The sequence below is a fragment of the Tenrec ecaudatus genome, chromosome 17 (genome assembly GCF_050624435.1).
Source record: "Tenrec ecaudatus isolate mTenEca1 chromosome 17, mTenEca1.hap1, whole genome shotgun sequence".
Classification (NCBI taxonomy): domain Eukaryota; kingdom Metazoa; phylum Chordata; class Mammalia; order Afrosoricida; family Tenrecidae; genus Tenrec; species Tenrec ecaudatus.
The window spans coordinates 181,460-196,334 of record NC_134546.1 but is presented as its reverse complement, the minus strand read 5'-3'; the positions used below and the strand labels follow the sequence as shown (position 1 = coordinate 196,334).

The window sequence follows — 14,875 nt, the reverse complement described above, 5'->3', positions numbered from 1 at the left end:
CAGTTTCCAGACGTATATATTTGACGGAAAAATAGAAATAACTTGTCATTAATAGGGGAGGAGAAAAGTGTCCAAGCAATTATAAAGTCCATTATATCGTGAAACATTAAAGTTATGGAATGGAAAGAGAAAACGTAAGGATGAAGTGGGATAAGTGATGTCACACTGGGGCTGCAAGCAAAGTCACGAAACAAAGCATACATGAATTAAGTGGAAAACTGATCTACCCTGAAAACCTTCATCTAATTCACACACACAAAAATTATTTTTTTTAAAAGTGCTGCATTTAACTTCAATCCTTTAAGACCCCAGACACTCTATCTTTTGATAGCACGGCACCATCAGCTTTCTTCAGCAGTCATCTAGCAGAGAAGCAACAAGCCCACATAAAAGCAGCACACCAGCAATGTGCGATCATGAGGTGTCAAAAGGATTGGGTAACAGGCATCAGAAGACCCAAGACAAACAAACAAACAAAACCATATTATTGAGAATGTGGAGGATTGGAGCAGAGAACTAAAACCCATCTGTAGACAATGGGACAGGTTCTCAAAGAACGGTCACAAGGAAGGGATAAATCAACCAGGGCACAGTATAGCACCAATGAAACACACAATATTCCTCTGGTTCCTTGAAGCTTCCTTAACCCCCAATATCATGATTCCAGTCTTGCCTTTCACTGCGGGCTAGACCAGAGCATGTACACAGGTACAGAGAAGAGATAAGAGCTCCTGACACATGGAATCCAGGAACAGAAATGGGAGCAGGGATACCAGGAGTGGAGGGGGAAGGGGGGTGGAGGGGGAAAGAAGGGGAAACAATCAACACATAACACCTCCCCCAGGGGGTAGAAAACAGAAACCATGGGAGAAGGGAGACAGTGGTTGGTGTAAGATATTAAAATAATAATTTATAATTTATCAAGGGGTCATGAGGGTGGGAGGGGAGAGGGAAGGAAAAAAATGCTGCTAGCAAGGGCTCAAATAGAAAATAAGTTTAAAAAAGAATGGTGGAAACATATGTATAAATATACTTGATACAATTGATGTATGGATTGTTATTAGAGCTGTAAGAGCCCCCAAAGAAATGATTTCTTAATAAAAAGGAAAAAATTAAAATATTAAAAAATAAAATGCTGTGTATTAGCTACATTCTGGTAGTGTTTTAAGTGTTTCACATTTCTTAGCTTATTCATTATCAGAACAAATGTAACATTACACCTATTTCTGGATAATGTCTCTTGAGTGATGTGATACAAAATCACATTTTAACCTAATGAAACTAATCTAAATTAAAGGTGGGTTACTTTAATGTTAAAGAAATTTAATATACCTTCGCAAGGGAGAAATTCCTGATGTCTGCCGTGGGTTCTGAGAAAGGGAGAGGAGAGGAGAGGCAGAACACACTTTAGTGACGCAACTTGTCCACCTATAGCTAACCATGTGTGGCCTGGGGTGTGGCCCCCAAACAGTTGAAAACCATGTGTAACTCTGATTCCCAGCAACATGACTTACTGATAATGGAAGCAGTACATTAACATGTATTTTGTGTGTGATATGCATAATATACTGTAAGCTAGAGAAAATGTTAGCAGGAAAATACATTTACTGTACTGTATTAAACTCAGTTTAGGTCATCTGTTTACAAGCTGAATTATCTTCACATGTGGTAGGCTGAGGAGGAGGAGAGGGTGGTCTTACTGTCTCAGGTGTGGCAGAGGTAGAACAGCGTGAGGTGCTGGAAGGGGAGGTGGCACCCTTAGTGTAATTTCATGGAAATCCATAGTAATTTCTGCCCCACTTTCCTGCTGTTTCATTTCTCTAAAATGGTTCCTTTCCAGTACTAATCCTTCTTCCACCGTTGGCTTTAGTTTCAGGGCCAGTATCCTAGAAGGAACGGTTCCATCTCGTCACTGAAACACTTCACGTGTAAGTGGACTTGTGCAGTTCAAGCTCCTGATGCTCAACAGACAAATATATGTGTACTGTACACTGAAAATGGAGCTGCTCATCATGCTTCCACGGTCTGGGAGATTTGGTGTGTGTGGGAATGTTCAACAACAAAAGTAGACAGAAATTAGTACTTTTTCTAATTGAATATACAAGCAATATATATTTAAAGTGTATATATATATTAAAAGAGTATATGTTGTTTTGATTAATCTGAATTAGGAAAATAACTTAAAGCAAAACAGATCTCTTCTATGTTTAGACAGCATCCTGGTTCATCTCTTCCATTTTTAGATGCAATGCGTCCAAGAGCCTTACCCTCGCTCACAGCTGCTTCGTCACACAGACCCAGGCAACCAAGCGGGTCCAGTCAGGAAAATGGCAGCATCAGGTGAGGAGGGTGTTTTTCCAACGGAATAAAACAGGAAGGGGCACCGTATGATTCAGGCCCACTGGCAAGGACTTTGGTGGCTTATTTTTACTTCGAGGCTACAAATCATTTTGGTAATTTATAGAAAAGTCTCTACAGATTCTTCTAAAAATGATTCAAACTAAAACAAACGAACAAAAACAACAAAAGCTTCTTCCTCAAATCTTAGCTTATACTGCACTGACAAAGATTTAAAGAATAATTTTCAAAATAAATTAAATTGATAGCTGTGTGAAAGGTTGGTATGGCAGACACTGAAACTCAGATATCTTTTCCGCCAGCATACACAGGTGCGGAAGAAAAAGTTAATCTGGTCGTAACTTCTTAAAAATGTCAACTGCAGTCACTGGTTTACAGAATGGTAGTTTTTCAGCACACTATTTGTAATCATAAAAAACACACACACTTGTTTTGCTGTGTGCACTTTCAGTGAAAGTTAAATAATATATATATCTAAAAGGGAGTCCATAATATATCACATATAAAAGTATATATGGTGCATGGGTTTGGATTTGTGGCAGGTCCGATCCCATGGGCCTCTCACAGTGTCCCATGCCAAAGCAAACTGTCATCCCGACCCATTGCCTGGTTTTACCTGGTGGGCTTAAGGCAATGAAGCAGGTTGCGCAATGGAAAAAAGAAAAAGTATATACGAGGGAGCTTCACAAAGTTCATGGAAAATGGAATTATAGGATAATGGAACTTCTTGAACTTTTTAAAGTTCTCTCACATGTATACGTATATGTAACATTTTATTATACACATATATAAGTGTGATGCAGCGAGTCACTCGATAATGGCTTTTCTAGCCATAGTCTTTGTAATTCCCACCAAACAACTTTTTCCCTAATGGGTCTGTAAGAGAATGTGGGGGAAGATGCTGATAGGGTAATACGGCTCAGTTGTGAGTGCTCATTAACAGAGCCACTTGAGACAGGGAAAATTTGCAACACGACTATGGGACTGGCCGATTTTGCCATACTGTTGGCAATAAAGCAGTGGCTCTCAATCTTCCTAATGCCCCGATCCTTTCATACAGTTCCTCATGTTGTGGTGACCGCCCCCAACCATAAAATTATTTTCGTTTTTACTGCATAACTGTAATTTTGCTACTGTTATGAATTGGGCGACCCCTGTGAAAGGGTTGTTTGACCCCCAAAGGGGTCGTGACCCCCAAGTTGAGGACCGCTGGTATAAAGCAAGCCATCTTTAACAACAGAAGGGATCGCCCTAACATCAAGAAAGAAGAGTCAGGAGTGGGTTCAGCACGTGATTCCCTGGGCACCAAGTCTGCTCCTCCAATGCCGGGACAGAAAGCAGCCACACTGGAAAAGCAGGAGGAGTTGCCGCAGCACAACTGAGAGGCAGAGTGGTGGTGGGACCGTCTGGCCCGGGAACAAGTAAATCTGAGTGAGTGCCTGGTGCTACCAGGCACGTCATAGTGGCGCTAGGTTTGCTGACACATGGAGCTAGAGTTCAGCAACTTTGGGCTGAGGCACACAGTGGAGTGAAGTGCCTTTGGGCATTTATTGGTAGCACTAAAAGAAGTTTGTAACATTGCCCGAGAGAAGCAGAAGCCAGGTCAAGGGGTCAGATAGTCCTGTCTAGACAACTCTGAGAAGAGGCTATCCTGACTTAAGAACATTTAATATCCTTAATAGGCCCTATAATTGTATTTATAAATGTATTGTATTTCTAAAGAGTTCTGTGTGGCCAGTGCAATGAATGACCACATGCAGCAGAGAAAAAAAAGAGTGTGTGGAGAGATGGATGGCTTCAGAATTGGTCATGGAGAAGAGAAAGGAAGCATGTGCACCTCTGCCTCACAGAACTGATCCTGTGATGATTCTGATTTTCCTCCCCTACTTGTACAGTTGAGGAAACTCGGGTACCTGCTGGTTACCCATTGGGCTATGATCCACAGGGTCCTCCAGTGTAAGGCTACCAGCTGCTTTTAACTTCAGTAAGAAGTTACTTTTGTAAACTCACAGGGGGAAGTTCTGCCCTGTCATACAGTGTCACTATGAGTTGGTATGGATTAGACAGCAATGAGTTTTTGAGTTACTCATCAAATCAGGAGGTCAAATCCATCCTCCATACAACTTTGTGCAATATGTAATACTTTAAACCGCAGAAAAACTGAAAGCTAAAAAGTATTCATTTAAAATTACACATTTAAAAAACATTTAGAATATTACATATGTGGGGGGACACTTCAAAAAGTTTGGAAAATTGAATAAGATAATGGCATTTTTTCCCCTGAAACATACTATTATGCACACACGTGCTTACTCTTTTTTGGGGGTGTGAATTTTTAATAAACTAAAGCCAGTCTGAGCTGGAACTTGATAGGACCATCTTGTTTCCCAGGTCTCCCTAGTGTTTCTCTTACTGCATTTCATTTATTTGAGCTTTCCTTCTATGACAGATTTCTGCCTCACACACATTCCAACCTCAAATGGCTTACACACATATGTAAACTCAAAATCGGCTCAAGGCCAATTTTTGTGAGGCTGAATTGAGCCATGCCTCCATCCTCTTTCCTCTTGGGCCCATTCTGAAACCAATCATCTCCCCATAGCAGTCTCTATACCTCCAAGTGTGTTCTTCGAAAAGAGCAGAGATCTAAAGTATTCTCACCCCAAACCTGCTAAAGTTTTATCTGATTTACCACAGTTTCCTATGTATTTTAACAGATCAATATTTCACAGCATACTGCAAAGATAACTCTGGCTTCAAGAGACATTTCACCTTTATGTGTTTAAAACAAATTTGCGAACTACTGTACAAGAATGGGAGAACTGAAATAGAAAGCATGAGAAGCAAATCAGGTGTGGGACACAGCAAAAACTAATATTTGCACATGGAGAGGTACTGTGGTATTGAAGAAAAGTCATTCTGTTAAATCTTCTGTTTTGACATCACAGCTAAAAAGAATACATCGTTTAACAAAAGACTGTCGCAGGTTGAATGACTCTAGGTAATTGCAATAAGACTTTTATAATTTTTAAAAACAGTTCCCCATAACTTCGAATTGAAAGAAGCTAATTAACTATTATCAGGTTATCACAATAGAATAATTAATGGTCAGTAACTTTTCAGTAATATGCTCCTCAAAGACAGAACCGCAAATGTTCATTCATTTCCACGGTGACATGAATGCAGGATGTCTGATAATAAAGCCGATTTCACGGTCTGGGGTCTTAAACACCGATCATAATATATCAAAGCTTTAGATGATACAGTTGTTAACATCTCTCGGGCCAAATAGCCCTTCCGCGTATGTAAGAGAGAAAGGCACTCGGACTCCGCGGCAGGCCCACTGTGTGGCCAGGGCAGGGAGAAGGAAGAGCTGCAGGCACTCCCGGGACCAATGTGTCGTCTGACTCGGTTCTAAGAAAGCGTCTTCCACAGAGTGGGAGCGTTGGAAAGCAAGGTCTATCTGCTGCGACAGACATAAAGAGAACAAGCGACAGACCACCGGATCCCCAAGTGCCTACCATAGTCCCTGCTCCACAGAACGCAGATACCTGCCAAAAGAATAAAAGCAGAGGAAATGAAGTTCTGGCTCCTGGAGGGCGGAAGCATGGCCATGTCGGCGAGGTTCGTGGAGAAGAAAAACAATGCCGGGAACCAGACTCGGACCCGCTTAGCCACAGGAGAGGAGGGAGGAGGCGGGGGTCGGGAGGGTACTGACCAGCGAGAACTCGGTGCCGGGCCAGTTGACTCGGAAGGGGATGTCATCGCTGAGCTGGGGCAGCGCTCGGCCACCGCCGGACGCCTCCAAGAGGCCGCAGAGGACTAGAAACACTGGCCCGCCAGGCACCAGGCTCCGCGCACCGCCGCCTCCTTCCTCCATCCTCCTCCACCGCGTTCTCCAGCCGCCGCAAAGCCTCCTCTGCCGACAGAGGGGAGGAGGGGGAGGAGGAGGAGGCGGCGGCGGGACAACAAAAGCAGAAGGTGCCGGGGACCCAACCGCCGCCACGTCTCCTTCCGGAGAGTCCGGCGACACCACCCCCGCCCACTTGGACCTCCCGCCGCCGTTTCCGGGGCAGGTGGCATATCAACATCCGGGTCACGAACCGTCCCCCTTACGGAAACCGGGAAGCCCGCCGCGGTCGTCCTTTCCCCCAGTCAGCGCCGCCCCGCCGCCGAGGCCGACTACTGGGACTTTGAGGGAGGGGACGCCGGGAGGCCCAGCGGTCCGGTGAGTTCCTCTCGCAGTCCGCGCCGGCTCGCCTGGGGTTGCTGTGGGAGTGGGAAGCCTTGAGTGTGAGCGCGCAGAGCCCTGGATGAGAACGTTTGAGGTTGCGAAGAGAAGTGCAAAGTCTCGGGCTTCCTGATGAATCTCTCCACTCGCTGCTCCTCTTCTTCCCCTTTCTTCCTAGTGGCGCCGGTTCACCCCACCGTTCGCGTCCGGAGCTTTTCTCCGCCTCTGACGTTGTCACTCGGCACGCAGCAATTTTCCAACTAACCCGCAACCCGGGGGCCCGGGAAGCCGGGCGTGAGCAAACTCGCAGTTCCCAGTATGAGACCACCTAGACCCCGTGGGGTGTCAGCTGCACTCGCTTTTCAGTTCCTAGGGCTCCTTCCGTATCCCAGGTAGAGGGTTATTCGTAGTGTATTAAGGAAGCCAACCAGTTCCATTCTGTGAAGCATGGGGCTAGGACGCGAGGTTATGAACTCAGACCTGCGTGAATTTATCCCAAAGTCAGGAAAAGTTTTGGATTCCTCTTTCTCCTTTTGGAAAAGTGCTATTTCTTTTTAGCCTTCCTTATGGTGAGTTACAGTGTGGACCAAAGAAATGTCATCACTCTGTTTAAGAGAGGTGAGAAAAGCTAAATTGTCTAGTGAGATTTGATTTTATCCCCCTCCAATTTTCCCCCATTCAAATTTAGACCAACACAAGAAATCAGGAAGAGCATTATATTTTTCATTGTAAAATGTTCTTTAAAATATAATGAATATACGGTATAGTGTGGTACAATAACATTGTTTCTTAACTGAGGTACATTCATACATTTATCGAACATTGGTGGTTGAATGCTTAATATGTACCAAACCCAACCCACTGCCATTGAGTCAATAACTGACTCGTAGTAGGCCTACCAAAAGGGCAGACCTGCCTCTGTGAGTTTCTTAGACTGTAATTGTTAATGAGAGTGGAAAACCCCATCCTTCTCCCACAAAGCACGCTAGTGGTTTTGAACTGCGGACCTTGCCGATTGCAGCCCAACACATAACCACTGTGTTATCATGGCTCCTTAATGTGTATCAGACAATGGTAAATATATGGGTGTCCTCTGTCTGCAGAGCAGGGTGACACACAAATATGGCCTATTGTACTACTAATAATAGTTAATATTGATTTAACATTTGTTCTGTGCATTCCTAATAGTAAGTACTTCACAGGTACCAAGTTTTAATTATGTATGTAGCAGACTATACAGCTGGGGCATTAGACTGAAGATATAATGAAAAAAGGGAGACCTTTTTTCTCACATGACTGTCAGTAGAGATGACACTAGAACCAGGATTTAAGGAAATAGGTAGTACACTCAGTGAGTAGCCCGCTGCCATTGCACCGCGATGCACAGCGACCCTCTGTCTAGGGTTCCCTGTGGGGGGAAAGGGCCAGCCCCCACAACTAATTGCGGGTTCGATAGGCACAATTGTATATATATATATATATCAACAATTATAATAAAGTCATAGAGAGCATGACAGAGAAAAGAGAGATTGAAATAATGGAGTCAGACACATTGCATGGTAGCATGCTCACCTCAGCCCTGCTCAGTGGTCCATGTGGAGATGGGAGACTGGAGGGCAGGAGAGAGGGGGAGGGAAGGAGGACAAGGGGAAAGGGAACAGGGGAGAGCGGACCAGAGAGGAGAGGGAGCCGAGATGAGAGGCCAAGGAGGGAGCCCGAGAGAGCACTTTATTGCTAACCCAGGCTTATATACCTTTGGGGGGGCGTGCAAGCCCACTAATTATAGGTAAAGACATACTTCACAGGCAGGGGTCACAAGAAGGGGTTGCACTGTAGGTTATACAGCAATGAAAGGGGGACAATCTAGGGACATACACGCAAAAGAAGAGGGTTTGGGGGTGTCCATGTGACAAGATGGGCACATCCTAGATTCAAGATGGCAGCCTAACTTTGGATGTCACTGAGCAGGTTTGATTGTTCTCTGGATCTCCATAGAAACATCAGTAGGGTGTAAACCCCACCTACAGGGACCAGACTAATGGTCAAAAGCCTTTAGGGAGAAGTAGCCCATTGTCCTTAACAGCAGGGAGTGGGCCCTTCTTGTGTTGGGACCAGACAGTAGTCTGGCAACTGACTGATTTCAGGGAGGATGTTTCTAAGCATTTGACCTCCCACCATATGCTGGCAAATTTGCCTCTAGTGTTTGGCATGTCTTTGGGGGAGACAAAGCTGGGGAAATCTCTTTATACTCCCACAGGTCACAAGACTGCAAGTAAGTATTCATGGGAGCAGACAGACAGAGAAGTGCATTTCAGGCGTCATCTTCCTGAATGTTCAGTAGGTTTTTCTGGCCGGGAAGCAGGGAGGGACGCACCATCAGCTGGAGATTGGCACTATGGAAAGTCAGAGGGAATGTGGTGCGTGCCCTATTGAGAGAAGTGTTTGATCTGTGTCTGCTAGGTGACCCCTATTTTGACAAGATTAACACATAGAATTAAATACCTAAATGGATAACAAAAAATAAAATAGAAGAAAATTAGGGGAGTAAGTCAATCTGTGTGGTTTGTAAGACAGGAAATCCTGAAGTCCTGGTGCGAAAGAGGCACCTATGACTTCATGAAAGTAAAAAGGTTTTTGTGTTTTCCTGCTTTAGATTGAATCTGCATTCGCTAAGGTTTTTTGTGAAGGTAAGGGGAGACAAGAAATTAGCAAACAAATGACAATTTCAGGTAGTGAAAGGTGTTCAAAAGAAACTAGGGGATATGTTATGGGATACAGAAAGGTTTTTCCCCAGGGTGTTTCCCCCCTCCCCCATGTTATATGAAACATGGTAAATGACTGTACACTTGGAGGTCAGCTGCTTAAATGTTATCTCCTTGAGTATATCAGCCATCTAGAGCAATCAAACCCTATAGTCTGTCTCACCCTAAGTAGGGCCCACTCCCTGCTAATAAGGATAGTGGATTGCTCCCCTGAAGGAGAACCCAAAGACAAGGTCAAGCCAACTCAGGGAGGACCAACATTAGGCTGTCATCTTGAATCTAGGACAGGCCCATCTTGTGTACCCCTAGTCCTATTGCGTGTATACCCTAGCTCATCCCCTTCCCGTCACACGTATGCCTGTTGTACAACCCCTTCCTGTTACGTATGTGGTTACCTGTAATTAGGGGGGCTTGTATACCCCTAAATGTATATAAGCCATGATTGGAAATATTCACTGTACTTCCTCTGTTAGTCCAGAGATGAACTTGTAGCCACCTGAACTGTGCGAAAATTAGTTTGCTTGTTAAAACCATCCACACGTGATATTGTTAGATTCTTTGTGTGAGAAATACCTTGGTTCTTGGCTTCCCACGAGAAAGAATTCATGCTGAAGCCTGGTTTGTGATCCAAGTGGGTTTTTATAAAGGATAGAAGTTTCAGGCATTACAGTAAACTGAATACAGCACCCTCATGGCATTGCACAATTCCCTATCTTGCTACCTAACAGTGTTTCTACTATAGCTGCACAAGTTAAGTAAAATAACAACCAAGCACTTCACCACTGCACCAATACAGATCTTTTATTATAATTACTCTTTGATAATAAGAAAGAAGTCTTGAGAGGATTGAGATAAGCTTTTTTTTTTTTTGGTGGGTTGGGAGCAAGGATAAAAAGAAAAACCGTTGCGTTTCAGACATTCTGGTAGACTACAAATACATCCCCAGAAAAAGGTTCCCCTGGGTGGAGCTTTAGTGGTATCCATTTTTCCTGCTAGGCGAGCAATTTGCTCTTAGTGCTCCCAGTGACATTGCATGAGAAGGTTCTCTCTGGTCACAGTGAATTTTCTTGTGAAAGCCGTTTCGCTCAAACCTCTTTTGTTGTGTTGGCTGATGTAAGAAAGTGTGCGGCTGTGGAATATTGTTTCCTGCTCCGGAAAAATACCGCAGAAACTGTTGTGATGTGAAACACAGCTTACAAGGACAGTGATTCTAAAAAGGTGAAATGTTGATTGATGACAAACCTCTTCCTGGATGTCTGTCAACTTCCTGAATGGATGAAAATGTTAACTGGTAGTGTATTTGGAGTTCATTCCACCAGGTTATACTGTTACTCAAGTGTTCTATTTAGAAGTTCTGAAAGCATAGCATAACACTGTGACAAAAAAGGCCTGATTTGTGGCAGATAGGGAACTGGTTTTGCTTTCATGACAGTGTACCTGCTCATGCAGCAAAACCTGTCTTACCCCATACACCTTATTCACCTGACCTTGCTGTGCGACTTCTTTCTGCTTTTGCAAATGAAGAGGGACATGAAAGGACAGCGATTTGAAGTCATAGAATAGGTAAAGAAAAAAAATGAGGGAGGTGCTGTCAGCCTTCCAAACAGATGAGTTTGAAAAATATTTACAAGAATGGAATCTCAGATTTGACAAATGTATTAAGTGTAATAGAGAGTACTTTGAAGGTGATAAGGTTGTTTTGTAAAAAAAAAAAAAGTTAAGTACATAGCTTGGGTGTGGGGTGGATTCAAGGGTTTGTTTTTTTTTTTTTTGGTACCCCCTCATATACATGGCTGACATTATCAGAAAATTACAGGAGCAAATGTGCATATTGCACTCATTTCTTAGGCCTGAAAAAGAAAGTAGAGTATACATTTGATTTCAAACCTAATCCCATGCTATAACATTTATTTATATATTTACTTACCTAATATACAATATTGGTTTCTGGTCACTTGGAGCAAAAGAGGAAGAAAAGTGAAACAGAAGACTCAAAGGTGAAGATGGTTGGAAGGCCTATAAAAATTCTGGTAACATCTGCCCCTCCTCGGCACTTTCTAGCTGCTAAGCTCTTGTGATAATTCAATGGAATAGCCACACAAAACTCATAGACTGAGAGGTCAACATTGAGACATTGAATGGAGATAGAATTGAGACAAAGAATGTGAGATTAAGAACGCTTTATTAGGGTAGGGAAAGCACTCCTGATAGGGAAAGGAGGGCAGAGAAAGGGACAGAAGCATCGGGAGCTCCGAAGGGAAATGGCACCCATCGGTGGGGCAGTGGGATATTTGTAGGATTTGGGTCAGGGAAATACACAAATGAGGTAAAGAGAGCTGCTGGTGCTTGTGCCCCTAAGAAGGGAAGTTTCCTGGTGTGCAGTGGCAGAGACTGAGTCCTTCACAGAGCTGCGTCTTGGAATGTGGGGGAAGAGGCTGCACAGTCCAGCTCTGGCCTTGAGAGGCGGCTGGGGAAGAGGATGTATGGACTCTGCCCAGAGAGATAAGCACCATGGAATGCTGGAGGCAGGGACTGCAAACTCCAGCAGATCACTCATCTTTCTGAGAGGCTGGGGGAAGGGGCTGCATGGCCAAACATAGACCACACTCACAATTTTAGAGTTAATTTTGGAAGTTAACAGGGTAAACTTCAGGGTAAGTGGTTTCCTTTGTTTAGTTGACTGTATATTAGCTCAGGGTATTTCTGAAACCTGATCACTTTGGAGTTATAGAAAGAACTGAGTAAAAGTGGTTTACCTTCACCCCCTGACCAGCCCTGGGAGGGGCACTCCCTTAGGGCCTCTCCTGGGTGTGTCCTTGACCGAGATTTCATACCTAGAGTGGCCTAGCCATGGAGGGTTTCTTCCCTGACTGTCTCCAGAAACTCCTGGCCCAGTATCAGAAGCTATTTTAATGTAATGTGCATGCTCCAATCATGGTTCTAAGCCCAAGCTGGGGCGCCCACTGGTAACCATGATATATTGATGTACTGCTATCCATATTTTTGTGACATTTTCCTTGCCCTTTTAAATACACTATCTCTGCAAACCCTTGGACCTCACTATAACCTAGGACTAAATGGCATACCTCATTTGGATGATATCTGTCTACAATTGTCTAGTCCTTGTTCCATTTAAGGCATAAAAATTATTTTCTCAAAACAAAAACTTCATTAGACACAGACACTTGTGGAGGAAGACAAAAGCCACTGGATGGTCATCAGCAAACAGAGGAAAGCCGGGGAGCCACAGAACTGGAATTCTCTGGAAGAGGCCGCGTCCCCGACTTCATCTTTCCATTTCTTTTATCTCTAGTTGCATATTTTTAACATGTGCCATAGCGTCAGAGATTTGAGGGTAGCACTTAAAACTTTTAAAGAAAGTGGGAAAATAAAGAGAACCAATTACTTAGGAAACAAATCTTGAAAAGAAATTTTTTTAGTTTGTTTTTAAATTTTTATAGTTTTCTTTTGTGGTTTTGTCCTTCCTCAAAAAGTTCTTTTATTTATTTATTTTTTTATTCCTGAACTCAGTAATCAAGATGTGAAGTATTAAGTCCCACTTTAGATTAATTAAAGGTGAAATGCAGAAGAGGTACCTATTCCCTCCATTTTTCTATGGGGCATGAAATACTGTAATACTTTTCAGTGTAGAATGTTGAATTTTTCTAAAAACCAGAGGTGGGTTTTTTTTGTTTTTTTTTTTTAGGGGAGAGCGCGAACAGTAAATCAACACTGCTGCTAAGTTTCCTATTTGTGAAGTGGTAGGGTTGAGTGGAGGTGGAGGCAAATGACCCAGCATCACTGTTCTCAATGCATCATTATTCACATTTCTCACAACTCCCTCCTCCTCTGTGTCAACTGACGGTACGATACCTTTTGAAACTCCGCCAGCATGCATGGCTACATGTGTGTGTGTGCTCATGAGAACACTGGACTACTGCTTTCTTGACGCTTAATAGAATCCTACCTGCTTTCTGTGATTTTGGTAGGAAGGGGAAGTAATCAGTTTGTATTTTGAACAAATCAATGAGAGCATTTTAGATTAATGATAAAAACATACTTTTGTAAAATGCAAAAAAAAAAAAGTCATGCTTACAGATTAACCAAAACCAGCACTCTCACTGACCCTATAGAGAGTCTCTGAGACTAAGTCTTTATGGGAACAGAAAGCCCCACCTCTCTCTACAGGAGTGGCGGCTGGTGGGCTTGAAACCACTGAACTTGAAGTTAACAGCATAACAGCTAATCCAACCCACAGATGCATCTTGTTTTAGGAAAGATTCTTTGGGGTTAAAACCTACTAGTGAAGGTACAAAATGGGATAGCTGCTGTCTTTCACAAAATTCCATTTTGACATCTAGAACAATTCTTTTAGTAAAATTGTCTGCAGAGGAGTTAAAATTCTTTGTTAGCCACAATTGAAAAATCATCCCACTAATTTTGAGTCTATTTGCTTATATTTAAAGGTTTTAGAAATGTGTGAAAAGATTGTTAAAAGTGGAATGCATTCATAAAACATGTAGTATTTTAACTGAAAAATATAGGCATAATTTGAATATTAGGTTGATTTTTAAAATATGAAATGGGTAGAAGTGTGATGTTTATATCCATATTTACAACTGCTCAAGATGTAGGGATATGTACTTACACATTGAGAGAGCACTTTATTCTCCTAAGTTGTTTTAAAAAAAAGTATTTGTGGAACAGAGAAACGTAATAGAATGTAATCTAATGTTGCTTGGAAGATGTTTGAAAAATATTTAATAGACCAAAAATGATTCTTAAATTATAGGCATGATTGTAAACATGTATCTAGAGGGGGTCTTGAGCTCTTGATACTCTGAATAGATATTAGATGAAATAGAAGAACATCAAAGAAGAGGAAGACTCCGTGACTTGGATTGATAGTGGTTGCAACAATGGGCTCAAACATAAATGCGAGGAACACACAGGACTGGGCTGTTTCAGTTGGTTTGTGTAAGATCACTAATGAGTCAGTCACCTTAGAGCCACTTAACTACCAAGATTAGGTAAGTATTTGGCAATACTAAGTGTCTGACACCTATATATATATATATATATATATATATATACATTTTCTAAACCATCCAGTTGATTCTGACTTAGTAACCCTCTAGGACAGGGTAGAACTGCCCCAGTGGGTTTCCAAGACTGTAACTTTTAAGGTGAATAGAAAGGCTTGTCCCCACAGAGTGACTAGTGGTTTCAAACGGCTGACCTTGTGTTTAGCAGCCAACATGTGCCACTTGGGCTCACAAAGATGAGTTAATTATGCTCCTGAAGAACTTGTACATAGACCAAGAGATAGTTCTTGACACAGAACAAATTCTCTTCACGTTGAAAGATTTTAGAGACTATATATTCCATTGAGAAAAGAATCAGAATCTGATTAATGTGAATCGAGACTAATTTCACATGTTCGTCATTTGTTTTCTACTTGAATAGTGTATAAACGTTATTCAGTTGATACATTTAAGTTAGAGAAAATATCCTATGTAGCATA

General features: G+C 42.6%; 2 protein-coding genes and 1 non-coding gene across 4 annotated transcripts in view; 2 read left to right on the top strand and 1 right to left on the bottom strand.

Moving 5' to 3' along the window:
- Positions 1-6,351, bottom strand: part of ERLEC1 (endoplasmic reticulum lectin 1) — a 28,963-nt gene extending 22,612 nt beyond the window's left edge. Inside the window, exon 1 of the mRNA XM_075536023.1 lies at positions 6,077-6,351. Coding sequence (XP_075392138.1) covers positions 6,077-6,238 — 162 coding nt within the window. The 5' untranslated portion in view covers positions 6,239-6,351. The remainder of the gene's footprint in view (positions 1-6,076) is intronic.
- Positions 2,878-3,011, top strand: LOC142431212 (small nucleolar RNA SNORA42/SNORA80 family). Its single transcript, XR_012780754.1, has one exon. It is a non-coding gene; the product is annotated as a small nucleolar RNA SNORA42/SNORA80 family (small nucleolar RNA).
- Positions 6,352-6,428: 77 nt separating the features above from the next.
- Positions 6,429-14,875, top strand: part of ASB3 (ankyrin repeat and SOCS box containing 3) — a 94,452-nt gene continuing 86,005 nt past the window's right edge. For both annotated transcript variants that reach the window (XM_075536020.1, XM_075536019.1), the window contains exon 1: positions 6,429-6,586. The gene's annotated coding sequence lies outside the window, so the exon portion shown is untranslated. The remainder of the gene's footprint in view (positions 6,587-14,875) is intronic.